Source organism: Perognathus longimembris, chromosome 14 (genome assembly GCF_023159225.1).
Source record: "Perognathus longimembris pacificus isolate PPM17 chromosome 14, ASM2315922v1, whole genome shotgun sequence".
In the NCBI taxonomy this organism is placed as follows: domain Eukaryota; kingdom Metazoa; phylum Chordata; class Mammalia; order Rodentia; family Heteromyidae; genus Perognathus; species Perognathus longimembris.
In genome coordinates, this window is record NC_063174.1 from 33,178,644 (window position 1) to 33,206,174 (window position 27,531).

At 42.7% G+C, this 27,531-nt stretch overlaps 1 protein-coding gene across 3 annotated transcripts in view; it reads right to left on the bottom strand.

The window, feature by feature from the left end:
* Nucleotides 1–21,558, bottom strand: part of Esr2 (estrogen receptor 2) — a 30,273-nt gene extending 8,715 nt beyond the window's left edge. Inside the window, exons 1-7 of one of the 3 annotated variants that reach the window (XM_048362136.1) lie at nucleotides 21,140–21,558; nucleotides 18,307–18,479; nucleotides 17,834–17,950; nucleotides 12,781–13,080; nucleotides 9,249–9,387; nucleotides 7,914–7,967; nucleotides 2,891–3,024 (exon numbers count right to left, since the gene is read on the bottom strand). In XM_048362136.1, coding sequence (XP_048218093.1) covers nucleotides 2,891–3,024; nucleotides 7,914–7,967; nucleotides 9,249–9,387; nucleotides 12,781–13,080; nucleotides 17,834–17,950; nucleotides 18,307–18,479; nucleotides 21,140–21,558 — 1,336 coding nt within the window. The remainder of the gene's footprint in view (nucleotides 1–2,890; nucleotides 3,025–7,913; nucleotides 7,968–9,248; nucleotides 9,388–12,780; nucleotides 13,081–17,833; nucleotides 17,951–18,306; nucleotides 18,480–21,139) is intronic. The other 2 variants (XM_048362137.1, XM_048362139.1) reach the window with 2 other exon arrangements.
* Between the last annotated feature and the right edge of the window lie 5,973 nt (nucleotides 21,559–27,531).

The following is a 27,531-nucleotide window of genomic DNA, read 5'->3' on the forward strand; positions in this document are numbered from 1 at the left end:
ATACTTAGCTCAGTGGTAGAGCTCTTGCTCAGCATGTATTCGGCTCTGGGTTTAATCCCCAGTTGTGCAAAAACATAACGTAAAATAAAATAAAGGCTGCATTTGTATCAACACATACAGAGTTTTTGCTATTGCTCTGTAAACAATGCCGTATAACAAATACGTACATAGCATCCACCTGGCTAGGTATGGTAAGTAATCTCAAAATAGTTTAAAATCAGGGCCTTAAGAGGTAGATCAGCAGAATCAGAGTTTGAGGCCAAGTTGGACAAAAAAAGTTAGCAAGATCTCATCTCAGCTGAATTCTGGTGGCTAAGACATGTAATCCTCGCTAGTCAATAGGCTGAGACCTGAGGAACATGGTTTGAACCTTTTTTTAATTTTTTTATTTTTGGTCATGGGGCTTGAATTAAGGGCCTGAGCAATTTTGCTCAAGGCTAGCACATTACCACTCTGAGCCACAGCTTCACTTCCAGTTTTCTGGTGGATAATTGGAGATAAGTCTCATAGACACACACACACATACACACACATACACACACACACACACACACACACACACACACACACACATAGCACAATAAAACAAACCAGACGTGGTAGGTCATGACTACAATACCAATTATTCAGAAAAAATAGGTAGGAAGAACATAGTCTGTGGCTAGCCTAAGCAAAAAGCATCAGAACTATCTGAAAAATAAAACAAAAAGGTCTGGGGGCCAGGCACCAGTGGTTCATGCCTATAATCCTAGCTACCCAGGAGGCTGAGATCTGAGGATCATGGTTCAAGCCAGCCTGGGCAGGAAAGTCCATGAGACTCTTTTCTCCAATTAACCACCAGAAAACCAGAAGTGGTGCTGTGGCTCAAAGTGGTAGAGTACTAGTATTGAGTTGAAGAGCTCAGGGTTAGCTCTCAGACCCAGAATTCAAGCCCACGATAGACAAAAAAAAGGTCTAGGGCTATGACCCAAGTGGCAAGGTTGCCTAACAAGAGCAAGGCCCTGAGTTCCAATCCCAGTACCATTTAAATGAATGAATGAGCATGTAAATGCATGAATACGAGGATATACTTAGATTATATGCAAATGCCACACCATTTTATAAGGTCTTAAGCTTCCACAGATTGAGATATCCATAGAGAGTGCTAGAACAAACACTCCATAGATACTAAGGAACAACTGTGTGTGTGTGTGTGTGTGTGTGTGTGTGTGTGTGTGTGTAGAGAAGGGTGTGTGTGGGGGGAGTGTGCAGAGAGAACATCTAACTGGCTATCTTTAAGAGGGGCATTTGTATTACTGGTAATTTTTATTATTTTCCTTACATAGTTTTCTTTTGTTTTAATGTTCACCAAGTATTAATGATATAAGAAGAAAAAACTATCCAGATGCTGGAGGCTCACGCCTGTAATCCTAGATACTCAAGAAACTGTGATCTGAACATCACAGTTCAAAGCCAGCCCAAGCAGAAAAGTCCCTAAGAGACTTATCTCCAATTAGCCACTCAAAATTGGAAGTGGCGCTGTGGCTCAAGTGCTAGACAGCTAGCTTTGAGCACAAAGAGGCTCTGGGACACAGCCCAGGTCCTGAGTTCAAGCCCCACAATCAACAAGAAGAAGGAGGAGGAGGCAGAGGAGGAGGAAGAGGAGGAGGAGGAGGAAGTTGAGGAGGAGGAGAAGAAGGAGGAAGAGGAGGAGGGAGAGGAGGAGGAAGAGGAGGAAGAAGAAGAGGAAGAAGGGGATGAGGAAGGGATGGAAAGGAAGAGGAAGGGGAAGAAGAGGAAGGGGAGAAAAAGGAGGAGGAAGGGGAGGAAGAAGAAGAGGAAGGGGAGGAAGAGGAAGAAGAAGAAAGAAGGAGGAGGAGGAGGATGAAGAAGAAGAAGAAGGAAAAAGAAGAAAGATTCCTTGAACATCCTCCTCATATCCTATTTCTGAAATCAGGCCCGTTCTTCTCCTGACCCCACCACTCCAAGTGAGGTCAAAAGCGTGCTTGACACCCTCTGTCTCAGCCTCCTTCGTGGCTGCTCCATGTGCAAAGCACTCCTCTGTGTACCATCAGCACTGCATTTGGCCACCTTATCCACCCACTCTGCTCTTCCTTGAAGATTCATTCAAACACCCGCTTTCGCACCCTTTCCTCCTGTCCTACTCTAGGACTCCATGTGCAACATGAAATCCTCGTTATTTTCTCAATATTCTCTCTCTCTCTCTCTCCCCTCCCCCTCCCCCTCTTTCCCTCTTTCCCTCTCTCCCTCTCTCCCTCTCTCCCTCTCAATACCATGAGCTATTTAAAGGCAAGACTGCTTTGTCCTCATCTTTTTTTTTTTCTGGTCAGTCCTGGGGCTTGAACTCAGGGCCTGGGCACTGTCCTTGAGCTTTCACGTTCAAGGCTAGCGCTCTATCACTTGAGCCACAGCCCCACTACAAGTTTTCTGGCAGTCAATTGGAGATAAAAGTCTCACAGACTTTCCAGCCCAGGCTGGCTTTGAACCTGGATCCTCAGATCTCAACCTTCTGACTGGATAGGATTACAGGCAGCAGTGCTTGACTTAGCTTTATCTTTAGTAAGTGAATGGATCAGTAAAAGTAGAACCCAAAACATGAAATATACATACATGACAGCCATGTAACATATGTAAGCTTTGAAAAAAAAAGTTGAGAGCTAAACACTTTCATTTCTTTCTTTTCCAGCTTCAACAACTCTTAACATTGACTGTCAGTAGCTCATCCAATGAATAATTCATACTTGGTACCAAAAGTTAAATATAGTTTAAATCCCTACAAAAATAAAAACAGATCAAATGACACAGGTGTTCACTACTCTTTTCACACCATGCAGCATGAGGAAGAGGCTCTCTCTCCCATGGAACATGGCCGAGCTGGGTAGATACTTACTGGAGTTGAGAAGGACCATGGCTTTGACACAGAGATACTCTTTGTGCTGGAGTTTTAACTCACGAAACCTTGAAGTTGTTGCCAGAAGCATGTCAAAGATTTCCAGAATTCCTTCTACGCATTTCCCCTCATCCCTACAAAAGTTCATTTGGGAATTTAAGGAACACACAGCATCAGACAACCATAAAAGCAATAAGGAGAATTTTCTTTTTAATCTCCATTTCATTTTAACATCCTTTATATTAATAAGACCACATCTAGCAATATAGATTTACTAGAATTGTCTTTCTACAAAGAAGACAAGATATTAGGCACCAGTAGTTCATGTCTGTAATCAGCTACTCAGGAGGCTGAGATCTGAGGATTATGGTTTGAAACCTAGGTGAACAAATCCATGAAATTCTTACCTCCAATCAGCCAGCCAAAAGCTAGAACTAGAGGCATGGCTCAAATGGTAGAGCACCAACTATGAGTGAAAAAGTTGGGCAAGAACATGAGGTTCTGTTTTCAAGCCCCAGTACCAGTGTGTGTGTGTGCGCGCACGCGCGCGCGCATGTGTGCATGTGTGCGCGCGCGCACGCGCAGAGAATTAGGTAGGGCTGTGGAGCCCAGTGACACAGTGATAGAGTCTTATTTACATGTATGAGACTCAAGTGCAATCTCAGGATTGGAAAAGAGACAGAAAAAGAGACAGACACAGAGACACTGGGTATTTTCTCTAAGTCTTAAAGTAAACATCCAAATCAGTATTACTTAGGAAAAATACACATTATATCTGCATTTTTCCTTTTACTGCTGCACCAAATGATATTTTTATTGTTGTTATTATTATTGGGATTGGGTTTGTGCTTAATTGTGCCATTACTGGGGGTTGAACTCAGGGTCTGGCACTTTCTCTTAGCTTTTTCATTTAAGGTTAGCACTCTACCACTTAAGCCACAATACCACTTACAGCTTTTTAGTGGTTAGTTGGAGACAAAAGTCTCTCAGACTCACCTTCCTGGCCTGGCTTTGAACCACAATCCTCAGATCTCAACCTTCTGAATAGTTAGGTTTACAGGTGTGAGCCACTGATACCCAATACCAAATGATCTCTCTCTCTCTCTCTCTCTCTCTCTCTCTCTCTCTCTCTCTCTCTCTCTCTCTCTCGATGTCAGCCCTGGGACTTGAACTCAGGGCCTGGGCACTGTCCCTAAACTAATTTTGCTCAAGGCTAGGGCTCTACCACTTGAACCACAGCCCCACTTTCAGCTTTTTGATGGCTAATTGGAGATAAAAGTCTTGTGGACTTTCCTATCTGGGCTGGTTTTGAACTGCAATCCTCAGATCTCCACCTCCTGAGTAAGTAAGTAGGATTACAGGCATGAGCCACTGGTATACAGCTCCAAATAATTTCTTAAAGGGATACTACTGCTCTTGCTAATTTTTCAACCTTAGTCAACTAGCCTTAGCTAGAAATGCCACAGTACTAAAAGGAGATGTTTTTCTTGGGAAATCTTAGTATCTCAAGAAGAATAAACCTTCATATATAGCTAGGGCTTACAGGAGCACTTCCTAGTGGTCCTTTAACAGTACAGCAACTGAGACATTTTAAATATAATTTGAAATGAATAATTATGACATAAAGACATCCCAATGAAGACAAATTAGAGTCAGGAGAGTCAGAAATGGGGATGTGGAAATTATTGAAGATTATTATAAGGTAAATTTTCGGACAGACTTAGGACCATATAATCAAAACTCTTTTGAGCAGTGAAAATTAAAATTAAGACTTGAGCAGTGAAAATTTAAATATACCTTGGTAGTAAATGATTGTACTTTAGAAAATCTTGGCTTTGGTTCACACATTTTCCCACCACATTGCTCTCAAGAAAATCTTGTGTTATGCTGAGTATAAGAGCTACTGAAAACTCCTGGCTAGCTGAAAGCCGCATCGCACAGCAAAGGGTGCTGAGGTAGCAATGGGTGTCTCTGGGTTTTCTTTTGGGTGTCTTTAGTAGACTCTGAAGGGGATTTGAGGTCTTTAAAGGACTAACTGCTCCCCACCTTGCTGGCCCTGAGCTCTTTGGCTCAAGGCTAGCACCCTATTACTTTGAGCCACAATTCTACTTCTGGTTTTCTGGTGGTTCATTGGAGATAAGAATCTCATGGACTTTCCTGACTGTCTTTGAACCGAGCTCCTCTTAGATCTCAGCCTGGATAGGAGCTAGGATTACAGGCATGAGCTACCAGCACCTGGCAAGCAAGAACATTTCTAATAATCAAGGTATTGGGTCAAATTCTAATGAACTGACACCACTGGGTCCCACCAATGCTTGCAAAGCCCATTGATTAGGTGGTCAGCTCAGCTAGCAACCCACAGACTAACCTAGACCATGCTTCAAGCATGCTGCTTACTTTGACAAATTAGCATGTTAATATCTGTAAAGAGTAGTGACTACACTAACAAAACACTAGTGTCTCTTAGAAGTCACACAGGACAAGGCTACCTTGAAGAATCAGAGTTCTCAACAAAGACTACCAAGAATCTTAGGGTTCAAAGAACATAAAAATACAAAACCCTGACCTCTATTCTCATTCCCACCTTCCCATCTCCCCAGAACTGGGTTCTGAAAGGACACCAGGCCCTGCATATAGCAAGTGCCCAAGAAATACTCGTTCATGAATGGCCCTCCTGCCACACCATCATGTCATTCTGCCTTGGGACTATTAGAAAGTGTAGTGCGGCGTTTAAAGACACTTAGTACTGAGAAAAGCTGATTTTCAAGCATCACTTAAGGAGGCCTGATTTAGTGATGCATGCCTGTAATCACAGCACTGAGGAGGCTGAGGCATGAAGATGAAGAATTGGGGGCCAATCTTAGCATCATAACAAGTTCCAAGTCAGTCTGGAATGTGTAGTGAGACCCTGTCTCAAAAGGGGGAAATCTCTCATGGACAAAAACAGAATAAAGTTCATAAGCTCCTGCTTTTGTCTTGGAATAGAACTTGAACTCATGACCTCAAGCTCTTGTTTGGCTTTTTTCACTCAAAGCTGGTGCTCTACCACTTGAGTCAAAGCTTCACTTCCAACTTTCTCAGTTTCCTGGGTAGCTAGGATTTCAGATGTGAGCCACTAGCACTGGGTCATGTCTGACTTTTTGCACAAATAGGAAGAAGTCCAGATTCTGTAGTAGATCTTGATATGAATTTAGAAATCTAGTAGTCTCTAAAAGAGCTACCTTGCTACAAATAAGATGAGCTATTGGCCTGGTACCAGTGGCTCATGCCTGTAATCCTAACTTCTCAAGAGGTTGAGGATCACAGTTCAAAACCAGCCCAGGAATGAAAGTCCAGTTAAGCAGAACAAGAAAGAGAAGAAAGAAAAAAAGAAAGAAGGAAGGAGAGGAGAGAAGGGGAGGGGAAGGGAGGGGAAGGGAGAAGAGAGGAGGGGAGGGGAGGGGAGGAGAGGAGGGGAGGGGAGGGGAGGGGAGGGGAGGGGAGGGGAGGGGAGGGGAGGGGAGGGGAGGGGAGGGAAGGGGAAGGGAGGGGGGAGGGGAGGACCTGATTTTTTTCACTCATCTTTAATAAATCGTAGTGTTTGGTTAGTATTGTTAGTAAGGATGGGTTTTTTGGTTATTGTTTTTCTGCTGAATAAAAGGAAAAAGAAGTTATAATCTCAAGAACCCACAAATGGGCTTAGTTGAGTCAGTTGTATTTGTTGATGATACAGTCACTCTACCACTTGAAAGAACTGGGGGAGGATAATCCAGCAAGAGAGTTAATTTTCAAGTATTTATTCATTTGCAAGAAAAGAGTTATAATAGAATTCCTTCATAAAGCATGGTCCCTAGACTTTTGAATAAGTAACTCCTCTAAAAACATGCCTATGACCTCCTGGCTGCTGCTGGCTCACACGTGTAATCCCTAGCTACTCAGAGGCTGAACTCTGAGGATCATGGTTTGAAACCAGCCTGGGAAGGAAAGCCTGTGAGACTCTTTATCTCCAATTAAGCAGCAAAAAGCCAGAAGTAGAGTTGTGGTTTGAGTACTAGAACACTAGAGTTCAGAAAAAAAAATCTAAGGGACTATTTTCAAGCTCTGGGTTCAGGCCCTAGTACCAGCACACAAAAAAATTGAATGAATAAATGACTGAGAGCAATACTTGGCCGGGTGCTAAGCTCCTTAATCTTCTTTGTATCATGAGACCCAGAGATGATAGCAGGAAGAGTAGATTTCTGAAGTGAGCAGAAATAGAATAGAGCTGTTGTATGACAAAAGAACAAAGTGGAAAAGTCCTTTGCTTATATGGCCTGTTTCTTCTAGTTATCTCTCCTGTTAAGTGGCAGTAAATAATTGCCATTAAGAACACAGACTTTGTCAACACAGTGGTTCATGCCTGTAATCCGAGCCACTCAGGAAGGCTGAGATCTGAGGCTCATGTGTGGTTCGAAATCAGCCTAGACAGGAAAGTCCATGAGACTTTTATCTCCAATTAACAACCAGAAAGCTGGAAGTGGAGCTATGGTCCAAGTGGTAGAGTACCAGCCTGAAGCACAAAAGCTCAGGAACAGCACTCAGGCCCTATGTTCCAGCCCCAGGACTAGCACCCAAAAACTTGTGGATTTCATAAACCAATCCCCAAGTCCAGCTCCTCCACTTACTACTCTCACTAACTGTCATCAACTTACTTAAGCTGCCATTCCCACTGTGGAAGGGCTGGGATCAGAATGGCGCTTACCCCCAAAGGGCTGCTGTGAAGATGAAATGAGTCAACATACTCAGGTGCTGAAGATGACACCTGGCCCATACAAGTCAGCATGTTAGCTAGTTGGATGGCCACTCCAGGGTCTGCTGCCCCACCCTGCTCTGGACTTCCACAACTTCCCTCTAGGGTTCACCACCTGGGCTGCTCCTGCTCAAGCCACATCCCAGGCTCCAGCTCTTCCCACAGGCTTTGTTCTCCACCAAAACACCTCCATTAGTCAGAACAGTGCTCTTTGTCAATGCCCTCCATGGCAACAGGCAGAATGGATGCTGATACCTTGGGGCATCACTCTTCATCTGTGTAACGTGCGAATGAGGGTCTTCGGGTGACCTAAAGTGGTAACAGGATTATGATGCGAGAGTTGGGGCAGGCACTTCTGGTTCACCAGGTATCTCCCTGCCCTCTCCACACAGCCGAATATGGCCCACCGCTCCACACTGGCACGTTATCAACATACAAGGAAGTCAAACCCAACTTCCATGGAGATTTTCCAACTGTTTAAATGGTATACCAAAGATTTTCCCATTTTTCTTTAAAAAATAAAAACTTGAATGGTGTATATTCTAGGTTTCTTTTCTCCATGAACAGTTTAGATCAATTAATTAAAGTGTATTCTGCTAGGCACCGGCTCATGCCTATAACCCTAGCTACTCAGGAGGCTGAGATCTGAGGACCATGATTTCAAAGCCAGCCCAGGCAGGAAAGTCTGTGAGAATCTTTTCTGTAATTAACCACCCCTAGAAGTGGAGCTGTGGCTCAAATGGTAGAGCCCTAGCCTTCAGCGAAAGTACTAAGTGACAGTGCCCAGGCTGTGAGTTCAAGCTCCAGTATTACCTTTAAAAGAAAATTAAAAGTGGGCTGGGAATATGGCCTAGTGGTAGAATGCTTGCCAGATATATATATATGAAGGCCTGGGTTCAAGTCCTCAGCACCACATACATAGAAAAAGCCAGAAGTGGCGCTGTGGCTCACGTGGTAGAGTGCTAGTCTTGAGCAAAAAGAAGCCAGGGACAGTGCTCGGACCCAGAGTTCAAGCCCCAGGACTGGCAAAAAGAAAGAAAAGAAAATTAAATGTAACCAAGATATGTCATTGGCAATGTTATGTCCCAAGATCTATTCATCTAGTGCTCATAACAAAACCTTCCACTGCTATTTTCAAAAATATTTTTCTAGTACATTCTTTGAATTGAGTTAAAGAGTTAAATGAGAACCAATTTGGAAGGTTTGTAAGAATTTTTATCACCTATCTAGATATCTGGAGATGTACTTGATCACTTCAGGCGGAGAAAACAGCAGGACAACTTAGGACTAACTTGAAAGTAGAATTTGGAATGCAGGTCACCAGTGCTCAGTGGGCGCATAGCCACCACAGTTCCTGCAGGACTCTGTCCCTGTTATGGCCCCGGCCTCTGCATGCTGCAGCCCAGCCCTGATACATAAGTCCTCTTCTTGGGTTCTTGACCCGGTGAAGTGGTGGGCACATTATCATTCTCTAGTGGTCCTCTCAGTGAGATGCTGTAATTGCTGCACCTAGCACTTTGCTCCCACTCACTAAACACCTTACACAAACAAGGTGGAGAGGAAACACAATGTGGTTGTTTTTTTCCTCACCTGTCCAGAACAAGATCTGGAGCAAAGATGAGCTTGCCAGGGTGATCAATCGAGCGCCACATCAGCCCCACCATTAACACCTCCATCCAGCAGCTCTCCAAGAGCCTCACTTGGTCCAACAGGCTGAGCTCCACAAAGCCTGGGGAAAGCAAGAGGCCATGAGACACACCCACCCTCCTCCTCAGCAACCGGTGTCTTTTCTTCTCTTTTCTTTTTTTGATTGTCCCGGGGCTTGAACTCAGGACCTGGGCACTGTCCCTGAGCTCTTCAGCTCAAGGATAGTGCTCTACCACTTTGATTGACACAAAGCACCACTTCTGGCTTTCTGGTGATTAATTGGATATAAAGAGCCTCATGAGTTAGTTTTGAACCATGATCCTCGGATCTCAGCCTTCTGAATAGCTAGGGTTACAGGCGTGAGCCATGAGTGCCTGGCTCAACAACCTGTTTCTGCAAAAACGTGTACAACTTGCAGTTTCCAGTCTTGGATCCCTTGTAGAGACAAATCAACTTCATGTGGTTGTTGTTTTAAAAACAAAAACAAATAGCTCCCCAGACAGATGCTAGATGACAACAGAAGGACCGATCTGATAGCTGTACTGTCCCAGTAATTTCTGTGCACTGAGAACCCTAGAGCTTGGGCTGGTGGTCAGAGAGGCTTCTGGTCCCACCCATCCATATTGGGAATGCTGGGGGGCGGGGGGAGAGGTGGACTGGGGTGGAAGGAAGTTGGGAGTGAAAGGCTTGGGGAGGAGGGCCAGACTTGGCAGAAAGTCACAGCTTCAACTCGAATGGCTTGTCTGATTGCTTGACATTTCCCAGCCAAAGTCAGGCTCACTCGGGGCAGGAGCACTCTCAGGGTGATTCCATCCTAAAGAGCAAATATAACCACCAAGGCAGTTGTTACTCTAATAGCCTGTACTGGTGGCACAATTGGAAAGAGACAGGTCAGCTTTAGAAAAGTGAGGATATATTTTTTTAAGCAAGAGAGTCTTCTACAAGCCATGATGAAAGCAAAGAGTGGTATAATATAAATATACAGTCACCAAAGGCACATCACTGGAATGAAATAGACCCTGGTTTGAACATCAGGCCACTCAGTCCCTTTCTAGCAAGTAATTTAATCTCCTGTTAAGTCTGTTTTTCTCACAGAAAAATTGGTGACAATTTTATCTACCTCCAAAGGTTTCCTATAGGTAGAATGTCTTATAATCATTTTACTATAAAAGAAACTATGGTACAGAGACCAAACACATGGTGGAAAGCTTTGAACAATTATACTGTAAATCTGAACAAAGGAGAATTTAAGGGAGTAATGAATATGAAGATTGGACAAATTCTTTCCAAAACCAATTGCCTGTGCTTAGCTCAAGCTCCTGAGAGATGTCCACATTCCCATCTCACCCACAGTTGCAAACAATAAGCCGACTCCACACAGATCCTTCCTTCCTTCCTTCCTTCCTCCCTTCCTTCCTTCCATCCATCCCTTCCTTCCTCCCTTCTTTCATGCTGGGCCTTGAACTCAGGGTCTGAGTGCTGTTCCTTAACTTTTTTCCTCAAGGCTGGTACTCTACCACTTGAGCTCTACCTCAACTTCTGGCTTTTTGGTGATTAATTGCAGATGAGTCTCACAAACTTTCCTGTCTAAGTTGGCTTCAAACCATGATTCTCAGATCTCAACTTCCTAAATCGTGAGAATTACAGGCATGAGCCACCAGTGCCCAGCAAGCTTTTAATATCTATAGGTACCCAACAAGCTCAAGGCTAGATGATATTTAATATTGTTTTGGCTTGGAAAATGACTATACCAGATAAAAGGAGGATAGATCACAAGCAAAGACTGTAGCTAAGTTTACTGTAAAAGGTGAAAAGTGCTAGGCTTGAAGAAGTATTAATCAGCATAAAAGTTCAGTTTTGCTAGGGCACAAAATTGCTGCACCGTTTTCAGGAACTATCTCACCACATGGGATATTGAGCAATATTGTTTGGAATATAGTTAAAGCTGAGACTAGAGGAAAATGCATCAGTATTTTCTTCTTTGGGAAACAGCAAAGAAAATGGCAAAGGAGAACATGATAGATAAAACAATGCCAGAAACCAGCAGTTTCTCAGCTGGGCAGGAATGAATGGGTTAAGGTCATTTGAGCCTAGCACCATGCCTTCATACCCACTGCTCTTACACCAGCTCTCTACGACTCCTCAACCTCACCCAGTTTTCACAGTTTGCCTTTTGCAGCTGCTGCCCCACACTATGGCAGTATCCCCCCCCCCCACCCGACTCAGAACATGAGACAGACTTTAGTCCTTCAATGTACGGAATTGGAGGCAGGCACTGGCAGCTCACATCTGTAATCTGAGCTCTTCAGCAGGTTGAGATCTGAGGATCTCTGAGATCTGAGATCTTGGTTCAAAGACAGCATGGACAGGAAAGTCTGTGAGACTCTTTTTGTTGCCAGTCCTGGGGAGTGGACTCAGGGCCTGAGCACTGTCCCTGGCTTCTTTTTGCTCAAGGCTAGCAATCTACCACTCTACCACTTGAGCCACAGTGCCACTTCCAGCTTTTTTCTATATATGTGGTGCTGAGGAATCAAACCCAGGGCTTCATGTATACGAGGCCAGCACTTTACCACTAGGCCATATTCCCAGCCCTTTGTAAGACTCTTATCTACAGTGAACCCCCAAAAAGCCAGAAGTGGAGCTGTGGTTCATGTGATAGAACACTAGCCTAGAGCACAAAAGGTCTGGGACAGTGCCCAAGCCCTAAGACTAGCACATAAGAGAGAAGGAGAGGGAGACTGACAGATGGACGGACAGAGACAGAGTGAAAGACAGAAAGACTCACAGACTTTCCTGCCCAGGCTGGCTTTTTTGTTTGTTTGTTTGTTGCCAGTCCCGGGACTTGAACTCTGGGCCTGGGCGCTGTCCCTGAGCTCTTCAGCTCAAGGCTAGCCCTCGACCACTAGAGCCACAGTGCCACTTCCTTAATCTTTTTTTCTCTCTCTCAAGGCTAGAGCTCTACCATGGAGTCACAGCCCTAATTCTAGCATGTGTTTTTTTGTAGTTTATTGGAGCTAAGAATCCATAGACAGTTTTCTGCCTGGGCTGGCTTTGAACTGCAGTCCTCAAATCTCAACCTCTTGAGTAGCTAGGATTACACTGGGAGCCACTGGCACCCAGCCTTTTTTTTTTTTTTTAAGATACAGTATCTTACAAATTTATATTTAGCATCTGACAAATCTTACTTTCAATTTCATAATTGCCATATGTCCTACACCCTACCCCAACCTGACCAGACTGCTCTTTTCTAGAGGAGAGTGCACAGCCCAGAGAGACAGGCGGATGATAGAATCCTATCCTTACCTTTAACCATGTTCCAGGCCCCAGCACCCTAGCATTTCTTGCCCAAATGGTCCCACGTTGAATCCCAGAGCCTGGTTAGGTCTGTTCCCTGGATGCATCCTCCATGACCACCCTGCGATCAGAGGTAGCCCACCAAAAAAATGGAAAAGCATTAAGACCCAACAAGCCCTACCGGGGATTTTCTTGGCCCAGCCGATCATGTGCACCAATTCCTTGTCTGCCAGCTTGGTGAGGGACATCATCATGGAGGCCTCGGTGAAGGGCGTGCTGGGCCGGCTCACCAGCACGCGGGGCGGCTCTGCCTCCAGCAGGGTGAGCACCAGCTGCTCCGGGCTCAGGTCGCTCAGCAGCACCTCCTTCACCCGGGCCACGGGCCCGCCAGGTTTCTTGGCTTTGCTCAGCAGGTGCGCCTGCTCGCTGGAACTCCTCTGTCTCCTCACTATGCGGTACCCACACCGTTCCCGCCGCGAGCCTAGCGGGAACAGCAGCTGGTAAGAGGGTGATCGGATCCCAGCAGCCTCAGTGGCCAGGGCTGGTTTGTTTTTTAAGATGTAATGATCTCATTTGAGGACCTGAATCTATCCTCAGAATGTGTGTGCCAGCAGAATTAACCCTTTTCTTTGGAACTTGTGGGGCATGGACAAGATGACTACAGTTGGGTAGTATTAGCAAAATCAACACCATAACCCTTGGGGGACTTTTAGGTCTCCATTGGAGGTCATCCAGTGGTAAGCCCAGTGCTGACATAGCTCAGCTTCCAAACTATGAAATGAGGATTTTTTTTTCCTCCCGTAGAAAATGGGGGGAAATATTAATGCTTCAACATTGATATCTCTAAACAAGTATCAAATAATAATATCCCAAGATTTTTAGTGTTTATGTACAGGTATGCTATTTTCCTTTTTGCATACATATGTAAACAAGTATTTCTCAAATAAATTAACTGAAAAGCATCTGGAAAATACAGAAGGGAAGGAATTTTAGCATAAATTCAGTCTTCTTTATGCTTTTATACTCTTTCCTATTTTATGACCAAAATTAGAATCATGGTGTACATACTAATTCATAACCTACTTTTTCACATATGAAAAGCATGTCATGAAGCCAGGTGCTGGTGGCTCACAACTATAATCTTAGATACTCAGAAGACTGAGATCTGAGGATCCAGGTACAAAGCCAGCCTGGACAGAAAAGTCCATGAAACATTTATCTCCAATACACTACTCAGAAAAAGCTGGAAGTGGTGCTGTGGTTCTAGTGGACAAATGCTAGCCTTGAGCAAAAGAAACTCAGGGACAGTGCCCAGATCAAGAGTTGAGCCCCAGGACTAGCAAAATAAAAAATTAAATTAAATGTTTTATATATAGAGAGAGAGATATATATCTTTTTTAATGTATTACTTCATTACAATAAATTTAAAGAAGTCAAGTTGTTGAAGCAAACATACATATAAAATTATATACATTAACAGATTAATCTCTAAAAGCATTTTAAATGTGATAATCTAAGTGATAGGTTAAATTCTACCTATTTCCTCACAATACTATTGGGCATTAAAATAAGTTTTAATAATTACTAATCATAGGAGTGACTAAACTCATATCCTACTTTGTATTTTTTAAGGTTAGCACTAAGGTCGACTAACATGTTTGTCCTTTGTATTTCTTTTTTTTTTTATTTTTTGCCAGTCCTGGGGCTTGAACTCAGGGCCTGGGCACTGTCCCTGAGCTTCTTTTGCTCAAGGCTAGCACTCTACCACTTGAGCCACAACGCCACTTTCAGATTTTGAATGGTTAATTGAAGATAAGAGTCTCACGCCTTGACTGGCTTCAAACCACTATCCTCAGATCTCAGTCTCCTGAGTAGCTAGGATTACAGGTATGAGCCACCAGCACCCAGCTGCCTTGTTGCTTTTTTTTTTTTTTTAATTGGTTGTAGGGCTTAAACTCAGGTGTCCCTGTGCTCTTCTGCTTAAGGCTGGGACTCTTCCACTTTGAGTCACAGTGCCACTTCCGGTTTTCATGTGGTTAATTGGAGATAAGAGTCTTATGGACTTTCCTGCCTGGGTTGGCTTTGAAGCTCCATCCTCAGCCTCCTGAGTAGCTAGGATTACGAGCATGAGCCACTGGCACCTAGCACAGTTACCTTTTGTGTGCGTGATGGTACTGAAGATTGAACTCAGGGCCTTGAGTAGAGTGCCTGCCTAAACAAGTTTGGAGTCTTGAATTCAATCTTCATCTCTCAGTACTGATAAATTTTTAAAGTACTTCTTTTATTACACATTTCTCTTTTGTGTAATATATAAAGATGCAAAGTTTACAAGATAGATATTCTTACCCTATTGTGAAACTTTTGACAAAATCCAGGCTCAGTAGTAAGTTCTGGGGTGCTAGATTCAATTAAAAAATTTTTTCATATGAGGGAATGCTCATCATCCCTGGCCATAAAAGAAATGCAAATAAAACAACTCTGAGATTCTGTCTTATCTCAGTTAGATTGGCCAGTGTTGTCAATTTGAAGAACAACAAATTTTGGCAGGGATGTGGGGGAAAAGGAACCTTACTGCACTGTTGGAATGTAAACTAGTACAACCACTCTGGAGAGCAGCCTGGAGGTTCCTCAAAAAACTAAACATAGACCTTCCCTACAACCCAGCCTACCACCCCTGGGCATCTACCCTGAACATCATGCACCAGGATACGATAAGGAAACCTGCACATCCATATTCACTACCACACTATTCACAATAGCCAAGGTATGGAAACAGCCCAAATGCCACATAATAAATGAGTGGATCCAAAAAATGTGGTACCTATACATAATGGAATTTTATACAATCACTAGAAAAAAATAATGTCACTTGCAGGGAAATGGATGAAACTAGAACTAATCATGTTAAGTGAGGTAAGCCAAGCTCAGAGAGGACAAACAGCTCATGTTCTCTCTGATATGTGGAAATTAGATCTAAAATACACTGGGATATGATAAATTATACAGGATTCAAGATTATTACACTGTGAGACCAAAAAAGGATATTCTTAGGAGAGAAACACAAAGGTGCAATGCCTATATGCTAACATATTAACATAAAATTTTATTTATATATATATAAGTATAAATATACTCCAAGATATGGAAACAAGAGATATCTTCTTTTTTTCTATTTTTAGTTTTTTATGTTTATTTTTTGATGACTGTCTTCTTTTCCTTTTGTATGGTATATTCAAGTGTACCTCTTTAGGAGGGTTGGGGGAGAGTCCAGAATTCGAGGGAAACAGGGCAGCAGTGGAGCTCACTGAACATTGATGAAAGTGAACTGTACAATTCATGGGTAGAGACAGGAGAGGACCGGGAGAAAGTGAGGGAAAAGAAGACGCTGTTTGAAAGGAAATTGCCTGATGCATGTAATTGTAATCTCTTTGTACATCACCTCTATAATCACAATAAAATAAATGAAATTTTTTAAATTCTGGACAAGGAACTCATTCATTTTTCTTTTCTTTCCTTTTTTTCCTTTTTGTCCAAGACTGAGACTTGAGCTTACTCTCTGACACTTACTCATTGGCTGGAGTTCTACCACCTGATCCACACCTAGGAACTCATTTTTCTACCAAGGACATTTCTAGTGTTGTGGCTTTGATATCATGACCTCAGAGGGAGTGAAACAAAACAAAAAAAAAAAACACCAAAACCCACAAAAAACAAAAAACAATCAAATAGGGAAATACGGATGCTCCAAATTAGAAAGTGGTTAATAGTTCCAGTAAAAGAATATTGATGGTCAGGCACTGGTGGCTCATGCCTGTAATCCTAGCTACTCAGGAGGCTGAGATCTGAGGATCTCAGTTCAGACCGAGCCCTGGCAGGAAAGTCTGTGAAACTCTTGTCTCCAATTACCCAACAAAAAACCAGTAGAGCTGTGGCTTAAGTGGTAGGGCACTAGTTTTAAGCAAAAAAGCTCAGAGATAGCACCCAGGCCCTGAATTCAAGCCCTAAGGACTGGTATGCACACACACACACACACACACACACACACACACACACACACTACTTTTATCCTAAAACTAAATTTGAAATAATTTTTTAAAAACAAAATACAGGAATCTTAAAATATTGTTCAACTGCTGAGCATAGTAATGCCTACCCATAGTCTCATGCTCTGGAGGCAGAGGCAGAAAGATCACAAGTTCAAAATCAGCCTGGGATATATAACAAGTTCAAGGTCAGACTGAGCTATATAATGAGACCCTATATCAAAACCAAAGTACAAGGCCCTGGGTTTGATAGAAACAAAAACAGAGAGCTTTTATTGTGCATTTCTTTACAAAGCAGCATCACCAAGCTACCTGGAAGTCCTTGTATTCCTAGGACGTCACTGATGGTGGCACTGATTAGATCATGTAGGTTTGCATTGTTAGTATTCGTTAATAATGGCTTGCATTACAACAAAGGTCTACAAAAGCACAATGATTTGTTTGGTCCTAAGTGTCTTCCTAGAACCACTTTGCCAGATAGAATGATACATGCAAGTCAGGGTCAATTTCAAGGAGAAGCTGGGCCCAAGGGTTTGTAGAGCTGCCTACACAGATGCCATGTTCCCTCCTCTCATTTATTCATTTTGTCCATTTTTACACAGTGTATGTTGTTTCTTTCAAGTGAATACTACAAAAATCCTTATGGAAACAGTCCCTGAAGAAAGTGCCATAAATAATTTCCTAATGCTCCCTTCTAGGTGTCTATGCTACAAGCCCTAGAAGTAAAAGAACTATTGTTCTATATTATATATCTAGCACACTGAAGAATCTGAACTTTGTGGGCAGGAATGGGGGAAGACGGGAGATCTCTATACACTGCCTTCATAATAACAATAAAATTGTTTTTTTTTTATAAAATAGTTTAGGATCTACATCTGAAAACATTGACTAAGATGCCTCTGAATGACCCGTGGCTTCTCTGGACACGGCAAGGTGCCAGGCAGGTAATGATCCAACCAGGGCCAGAGGTCCCCCAAGCTACACAGTGGCCTCTCCCACTGCTAGACAAAAACCTGTTGTTTGTTCACACTTACCCCAGCTCTGCCTTCAGCCATGGGAAAGAAGTGAGAGTGACACCACAGCCTCCACGTACTGAAGACAGTGACCATGCCATCCATCTCCTGTCACCCCAGCCCACAAGCCCCAGCGTCCACCCCAGCCCTGCACAGCCCAAGGGCAGGGGATGCTCACCACACTTCACCATCCCGACTTCATAGCACTTCCGCAGTCGGCAGGCCTGGCAGCTCTTACGCCGGTTCTTATCTATGGTACACTGATTTGTAGCTGGACAAATATAATCATTATGGCCTACAGTAGACAATAAAGTATTTTAAAAAATAATAATACAATTGTGGTTACAATACGTCGGTGAAAGCTCTTGCAGTTCAATCAGCTGAGAGCAGGAAATAGGTACTGGTACAACCAGAGTATGAAGTTATGAAATATCAAATATGGAAAATATTTTTCAAAAATTCACAAAAACTCACATTTGTAAGCAACCTGTACCCTCCCCCTCTCCACCCCACCCACTCCCAAACACACACTGAGCCTCAGAACAGCTCACAAAGTACAAAGAGTATGCCAAACAGGCCATTGGTGAAATGTCTGTCAGGTCACCTCTGCACAGCTGTTTGAAGGAGAAGTGGAAAAGCAGTGGTCCTTACCTTGAATGCTTCTTTTAAAAAAGGCCTTACATCCTTCACATGACCAGACTCCATAGTGATACCCGGATGCGTAATCGCTGCACACGGCACAGAAGTGAGTGTCCCTCTTTGCACTCGAACTGGAAACAGGGCTGGTGCAGCTGCTCCCACTCACCTTCCTTTTCAGCATCTCTCTGGGGGCAAAAGAAATGTCCATTGTAAAAAGAACTTAAGGGCTGGGGATATGGCTTAGCGGTAGAGTGTTTGCCTCATATGCATGAAGCCCTGGGTTCTATTCCTCAGCACCACATACACAGAAAAAGCCAGAAGTGGTGCTGTGGCTCAAGTGGTAGAGTGCTAGCCTTGAGCAAAAAAGAGCTCAGGGACAGTGCCCAGGCCCTGAGTTCAAGCCCCATGACCAACAACAAAACAACAACAAAAGAGATAAGAATGAAAATAGTATTTTTAAAGATTACCTATAATTTTATTGGATTATATTAGTTATTTCATTGTTACATCTCTACATGTTTACACTGTATTCCAGTCAATCTCATTTCTCTACCACTCTTTTCTCTCATCCCCCTAAAAACACAGCAATACTTTTTATATGCTCTTCTTTATCTTTTAGTGGTGGTGGTGGTGGTCATGGGGCTTGAACTCAGGGTCCGGGTATTGTCCCTGAGTTTTTACCACTCAAGGCTCTACCATTTTGAGCCACGGTGCCACTCCTGGTTTTCTGGTGATTAATTGGAGATAAGCGTCTCATGGACTTTCCTACTGGAACTGGCTTCAAACTGCAATCCTCAAATCTCAGCCTCCTGAACTTACCGGCATGAGCTACCAGCACCTAACTCTTTATCTTATTAATAAAGAAAATATTTTGTTTTTTTTGTTTGTTTTGTTTGCCAGTCCTGGGGCTTGAACTCAGGGCCTGAGCATTGTCCCTGGCTTCTTTTTGCTCAAGGCTAGCACTCTACCACTTGAGTCACAGCACCACTTCTGGCTTTTTCTATATATGTGGTGCTGAGGAATCAAACCCAGGGCTTCACGTATACGAGGCGAGCACTTTTGTCACTAGGCCATATTCCCAGCCCCAAAGAAAATATTTTATAGAGGGAGAAAATCAAAATTATTATGCAGTATTTTCTCAAAAAATAAGTTTTTAAAACTTTAATTTGGTGCTGGGGATTGAACCCAGAGCCTCATGTATGCTATGCGAGCATGTATTCTACCACTAAATGACAGCCCAGCCTCTATTTTCTCAGTTTCATGACTACACTTGAAATAAGTATTTCAATACTTAATATGCCATAACTTAGTACTCTGGTCATTTTAAAAGTTTCTCTCTTCCGCCTCCCTATACCATCTTTTCCATCCACACAATAATTAAAGCTAAAAATATTACATATTAAGCTGAGCACCAGTGGCCACACCTTCAATCCTAGCTACTCAGGAGGCTGAGATCTGAGGATTGTGGTTTGAAGCCAGCCAGGGCAGGAAAGGCCTTGAGGCTATTCCAAATACCCCCCAAAAAGCCAGAAGTAGGGTGATGGCTCAAGTGATAGAGTGCTAGTCTTGAGCACAAATGCTCAGGAACAGTGGCCACCCTAAGTTCAGGCCCCAGCACCATAAAAAAAATTAAATATTAGACTGAAATAATCATCTTACTACCTTGCATCAAAGGAGTTCAAATATTCTATTTAACTTTGGGAAATTTCAGTGGAATCTTATATTAATTTTATTATTACTGTGTGTGTGTGTATGTGTGTGTGTGTGTGCCAGAATTGAGGATTAAACTCAGGGCGCTGAGTTCTAGCTTGGCTTTTTCACTCAAGGCTGGCACATTACAACTTGAGCCTTATTTCCATTTTTGCCTTTTGGTGGTTAATTGCAGATAAGAGTCTCATAGACTTTTCTGCCCAGGCTGGCTTCAAATAGCAATCCTCAGATCTCACCTCCTGAGTAGCTCAGTTTATAGGCATGAGCCACCAGTGTCCAGCTTTGACATGCTATATTTAAACAGCTTCTCAATGGTTCGTACAGGGTGCTATTTTAGGTGATTATTTTCAAAGTTTTCTTTTACCAATTATCTTTTCAGGCTTCATGGCTAGTATTTCATTTAAGTTGTAATACTGTCATCATTACTTTCATTCTGGAAATAGTGTGTCATGTGCACTAAACTGTAATTTCATACTTGCACTCTAACCTGAAAGCAAACATTTAGTCTTCAAATGCTTTCATCAAGAGCAAACTGAGAGTTTATCACATAACAGTGGTAATCATGATTTTGAATTCTTTCCACAACATCCATCCATAAGCACGACTTAGCAGTAGGAAGGGATTAAGGACTGAACTCAAGGCCTCATGCTGGCTAGGCCAGTGCTCTATCACTTGAGCAGGCACTCTGTCACTGGAACCACCTCACCAGTCCCCTTTTGTTTTGAATTGATTATTTTCTGGATGGGTCTAGCTTTATACCCTGGCTAGCCTGAGTTCCAATCCTTCTACTTGTATTTCCTCATGTCACTCAGGATGATGGGCATGAACCAATGCACCCAGCCAATAGCTGAGATGGGACCTTGCAAAATGTTATGCCTAGGCTGACCTCATATCATCCCTGCCAATCCCTGCCTCCTGAGTAGCTAGAATCAGTCTTGAGCCACCCTGGCCAGCTAGCATCAGTTCTTAATGAGAATGAGAATATCAGAACAGAACAGGGCATTCTGTGTCTTCGATGCTGTAAGTAATCTAGCTAACAAAATAAAGACATCTTACCACACATATCCTCCTTTCCAATGACTCATGAAGTGAATTGACTGGTGCCCCTGAAGGACAATTCCAAAGGAATACACACCTGTTTAGAGGTAAGGTGTGTTCTAATGCTCTTGTTTCACACCAAGGACTCTTCTGAGGCTCTGCATACAGAAGTGACGACTGGCAATGGATCGCCAAAGGAGACAGATGTCCAGGAGCTGACCATAGCACATCTGGGCTTGTGGTGTGTCGACCAGGCCCACCATCCAAGTTATTCGCATTGCCAGGAAGACTGTAGTTTACCACAGCTGGGCTGTAGAATGTCATGCCTGAGTATTCATGGCGGCTCTCTACATAGGAGGAAGGAATATAAAGCGGGCCATGTTCCAGGGGTAGCACAGGCTGACTGCAGTTGAAAGAGGTGGGAGAGTGGAGGCTAGGTGGTGAGTTTTTGATGTCCATGTCTTCAACAGGTAACAGCTGAGAAAACTCCTTGTGTGAAGAGGCACAAATGGACATTCTAATGGTCTCAGAGACTCATGGGCAGGTGAAATGCCTATAAAGAAAAGAAATATACTGCTAAGTTAGCTAGTGCTACAGGAATAACTATTTAAAGAGCTGTAGCTGAGTGTTGTGGTACCTGCCTGTCATCTCAGCCCTCAGAAAGCTGAGAAAAGGAGGATCTTCAGTTTGAGGCCAATCTGGGTTGCACAGTAAGATCTTGACGCAAAAAAAAAAAAAAGATGTTAATTTTATTTTAAATACATGCCCATATTTACATGTGATTCCAAATACATTTGGAAACCTATGGATGAAAATATCAACCACAATGAGTGAAGACATGGGTGCAGAGGGATGGGTGAGAATGTTCAAAGGGGAGACACTGATCGAGATGCACTGCATTCTTAAACTGCTTTGTTCAATGGCAACTCCTTTGTACACCTACTAAGAGATACTAAAAACATTTTAAAAGAAAAGAAAATATGAATCACAGAGGGGTGGAAACATGAGGCATGGACAGTTCACTTTCCCCGTCATTCACTTCTTCATTGCTTTGTGCAGTTGTTGTTCAAATTCTACCCACAATAACTTATTATAAATATTCTTTAAAGTTGTATTGGGAGCCTGAAATAGGAGGGTCATGAATTTGCTCAAGGCCAACCTGGGCTACATAGTGAGACACTGTCTCAAAAAGCAGCTGGATACTGCTGACTCATGCCTATAATTCTAGCTACTCAAGGAGGCTGAGATCTGAGGACTGCAGTTCAAAGCTAGCCTGGGCAGGAAAGTCCGTGGGACACTTCTTTCCAATTAACCACCAGAAATCTGGAAGTGGTGCTGTGGTTCAAGTGGTAGAGCACTAGCCTTGAGCAAAAAAGCTCAGAGCCAGTGCTCAGGCCTTGAGTTCAAGCCCCATGATCAACCCAAAAAAAAAAAGAAAAGGAAGAAATGAAATAAAATAAAAATCTCCAAATTCAAAAACACATTAATATATGTAAGTGCCAGAAAATGCCTTTTTTAGAGCTTAATAAGTTCAGTTATAAGTTCTTATAAAAAATAAACAAGAATTGCCAGATAAACCATAAAAGGAAATATGAGTGAGCAGGCTAGTATCCACAAGATTCAAATATATTTTAAATTTTTTTTTTTTTCTTTTTTTTTTGGCCAGTCCTGGGCCTTGGACTCAGGGCCTGAGCACTGTCCCTGGCTTCCTTTTGCTCAAGGCTAGCACTCTGCCACTTGAGCCACAGCACCACTTCTGGCCGTTTTCTGTATATGTGGTGCTGGGGAATCAAACCCAGGGCCTCATGTATACAAGGCAAGCTCTCTTGCCACTAGGCCATATCCCCAGCCCTATTTTAAATTTCTAATAATTAAAGAATAAGAGTTTTGGGACATAAACAGGCTAACCAAGGCAACTCAATAATTTATCAATCAACTAAATTGATTGAGTTGAAGGTAACTTGTCACATATCAATCTTTGTTTCTCTGATTTGCATGCACTGACTATGTCCTGTGAATTCCTTCAAGGCTAAAGTGACCTCTTGAGAGGGCACTAGATGGACACTGCTCGAGGAAGAACCCTACTCTCATTTCCTGCTCTGGGAAATTAGGCTGAGATCTGAGGATCAAAGTTCAAAGTCAGCCTAGGCAATAAAGTCTGTGAGAGTCCTCTCCAATTAACCACCCAAAAGCTGGAAGTGGGTGATGTATGGTTCAAGTGGTAGAGTGCCAGCTTTGAGTGAAGAAGCTAAGGGACAGTGCTTGGGCCCTGAGAAGAAGATTTGGGACCAGCGAAACAGAAGAAACAGAAGTAGGAGAAAGAGAAAGATGGAGAGGGAGAGGGAGAGGGAAAAAGAAGGAGAAGGGGAAGGAGGAGAATGAGGAGAAGAGGGGAGGAGGGAAGGGGAGGGAAGGAGAGGAATAAACAAGAAGGAGGGGGAGGAAGAAGAAGGAAGAGGAGGAGAAGAAGGAGGAGGAAGAAAAAGAATAACAAAGAAGTAAGTGGTGGTAGTAGGCTGGAAATGTGGCTTAGTGGTAGAGCGCTTGCCTAACATTCATAAAGCCCTGAGTTCGATTCCTCAGTACTACATATATAGAAAAAGCCAGAAGTGGTGCTGTGGCTCAAGTGGTAGAGTGCTAGCCTTGAGCAAAAAGAAGCCAGAGACAATGCTTAGGCCCTGAGATCAATATTCCATTTCTCAACTATGTTAAAAATTCAAATGTCAGGCAAAAATTCAAAAATTTGGTTGGCCATGTAAATGTGTGACAATTTACACTGGGCAAAGAACTCTCTTGTACAGTGACAGTGAAAGTGTAAAGGAAACAAAAATACATAACAAAATTCCATGTGTTTTTTACTCTTAGGATTATGAGTCTTTCAAATGAAAAGAAAAAGAATTGTTACTATTGCAAATGATCATTACAGCCATGCTTACTCTGAGAAATTGGTAACTAAAGGAAATGACTTGAGCTGGAGGCATGGCTCCTCTGTAGAGCAGCTGTCTAACAAGAACCAGGCCCTGAAGCCAAACGCCAGTACTGCCAAAAAAAAAAAAATCAGCCTATTCCCTGCCTTTTTGAGAAAATTTCTATTTTATCCTCAAGGTCAAAGAAAAGCTCTTCTTCACACAAGAATGCCACCGAAATAAATGGTTTTTTAAAAAAAACTAGTAGAACCAATGAGTCAAAATAGTACAATTATTGAGTCTAGATAGCAGGAATCAAGAATAGTAATTACACTAGCCTTTCAACTTTTCTGTAAATTTGGGAATTTTGGTAAGAAGCTTTAGGGGAAAAAAAAGTAATGCAAGATCCAATGGCACATACCTGTAGTCCCAGCACTTGAGAGGTGGAGGCAGGAAGATCTTGAGTATGTGGCAGCCTGAACTACATAATAAAACCTTGTCTCAAAATAATAATGATGCTAGATGCCAATGGCTTATACCTGTAATCTTACCAACTCAGGAGGCTGAGGTATGAGTGAGGATCATGGTTCGAAGCCAAGTAGGGGAGGAAAGTCTTTGAGATTCTTATCTCCAATAAACCACAAAAAAAAAAGGAGGAAGTAGAACTATGGCTGGGTGATGGAGAGCTAGCCTTGAACAAAAAAAAAGCTCAGGGACAACACCCAAGCCCTGAATTTAAGCCCCAGGACTGGCGCGTACATAGCACACACACACTAATAAGCTGGGCACCAGTGGCTCACTATGATTTGAAGCCAGCCAGAGCAGCAAAGTCTGAAGACTCCATCTGCAATAAACAAGAGAAATACCAAATGCCAGCTGTGCTTAACTGAAGGAGAAGGCTGAGCAAAAACTTGAGGCCCTGAGTTGGACAAAAGCAAACAAAACCACCAGCTCCATCCAGTCTGCAGTTTCCCACCAACCCCTTGAAAAATAACACTTCCTTTAAGGCATTCCACTACACTGCCCAAACTCTCATTCATTCCACCCTGCTCTTCCCACGGAAAACCTGCTGTGACTCTAAGAAATAAGCAAATGTGTGATGAAGTGGAAGGCATTTTTTTGGCCTAGCACTATTTTTACTTTTTTCATTTGTAGTAGCCTTAAATCACTTACAAACCAAATCCTCCTTTATTGAGTTAGAGATCTATCAAATCCTTCTTGGAAATAGTAGAGGTGGGTATGAAAGTAAGAAGTAAAACTAGAGTGGAAGTTCTCTGAAGGCATATGCAACTCTTTCTTCCTTTCATCATGTGTGTGTGTGTGTGTGTGCGCGTGCGCGCGCACCAGTATTGGGGATTGAACTTTAGGCCTCACACTGTCACTTGTTTTTTGCCATTCACCGTGGTGCTATACCACTCTAGCCACATCCCCATTTCCAGCTTTTTGCTGGTCAATTAGAACTAAGAGTCTCTTGCATTTGTCTGCCTGGGCTGGCTTCAAAGCAGCCAGTGGTGCCCAGCTTATAGGCAATTTCTTATCTACCTTTCACTGAAACTCAAGAAGTATTTGTGGTGGAGAAATAACATGAAGGGATATGTTGAAAATATAAGTGTGGATAGACATGGCACAGAGCTGAAGAAAGGGAGTCTGAGGGAGGCCTGCCTTCAGAAAGCGCATGCACTTGTACCCAGCACCCAGACTGGACTGCCTGGCAGTGGCACAAGGAAAAATCACAATTCAGCTTTTGAAATACAGCTTCTCCTCTAAGGACCTCATATAAATGGATTGATTACCCAGTATCCATCCTTTCATTTCCAGCTTAGTTCATTTAGCTTGAGGTCCTCAAGTTTCACCCATGTCATAGCATGCATCAGAATTTCTTTAAAAAAATTTTTTTTGAATAAGCCAAGTGCCAGTTGCTCACACCTGTAATCCCAGCTACTCAGGAGGCTGAAAGCTGAGGATCATGCTTCACAGGCAGACAAACCCAAAAGACTCTTCTCTCCAATTAACCACCAAAAAGCCAGAAGTGGATTTATGGCTCAAATGGCAGAGCACTAGCCTTGAGCAAAACAGTTCAAGGACAGTGCCCAAGTTCTTCCCCAAGACGGCATTTTAAAAAAAAGCTAAATAATATTCCATTGTAGGGCTGCAAATGTGGCTTAGTGGCAGAGTGCTTGCCTAGCATACATGAAGCCCTGAGTTTGATTCTTCAGCACCACATAAACAGAAAAAGCCAGAAGTGGCACAGTGACCCAAGTGGCAGAGTGCTAACCTTGAGCAAAAGAAAGCCAGGGACAGTGCTCAGGCCCTGAGTTCAAGTTCCAGGATTGGCAAAAAAAAAAAAATCCACTGTATGAAGGGTTGTTTGAAAATATTTCCAGATCCATAGAAATGACTTGGGTTAGAGTAGTTGAGTATCAATGACCAACGAGTTGGTAATTCATTCATTGGTAACAATAGCAGCTTGCAGAATGGACAGTATGGTTAGCAGGCATTTATGCCTCGATCCGTCTGGCAAACGCTTCTCCTATTCCAATCTACCTACACATACACCTGTCCATGGGGCAGGTTATTGATGCTTTCAGTGTTGTACCTTAATGATATTTTGGCTCCTTGTTGTTGTTCTATTATTGTCTGAGCATCTATGAAGTAGACAATCATGTAACCAAAACACATTTAAAAGTACCTGAAGGATAGAACTCAAACATTGTTGTAGCTATCTGGCGTCACATTGAGGCACATCACCAATGAACTTCTCTAGTCTTTCAACACATCAGAATGATAATAATACCACACAACTGGACAGTCACGGAAAACCAAGCTTGCATTTGGCTGAGAATCTTCTAGAAGTCTCCAAATTCATGAGCCCACTGTCAATGGTCTCTTAGATCATTAGTTATTTGGAGGTCAGGGCAAAGGGTTTTTCTTCCTGCCAAGCCACAGCCAGAACAGGCAGAAGAAGGGGAGACTTCTCCATGACAGGTCCATAAAATGGAACAACTCCTTGCCAGCACCTGGTGAAAGGACTCGGAAAGGAGTTTCATTGTTGTACTAGGCAACAAGCCAGTACAAGATTACAGGCATGAGCCACCAGCACCCTACATTAATAAACTTTAAATGTATCTTTTCCAAAACAAAATATTAAAGCCAAGCCCTCAATTAATTTAACAATAATTAGGAATAAGGGGAAATTACTCAATAAACCATAGATCAATTAATAATTGATTTTACAAGCAACTTTTCAGAATATGTTTATATATCCTCCAAAATGAGTGAAGCCTAATTCCCTTTATGTCCCCCCCCTCAACCTGCCTCCATGGAGTGGTACATCTAAAAAGGCCAATTTTAACTATGGGTAATAAAGCTGAAACAATGTGCTAGGCACTGATTTATGAAGTTCAGCATTCAAATACAGGGATCTCAAAGATTCTAGATATAATAATCAAGTAAATGATGTGTTTAGTCCTCAGCATTTTATGTAATAATTTTCTTATCTATTCCACAAAATGACTTCAAAATGACATCAAAAATCATCACATAGTATAGTTTAAATCATTACTTGTCTGGATACATATTTATA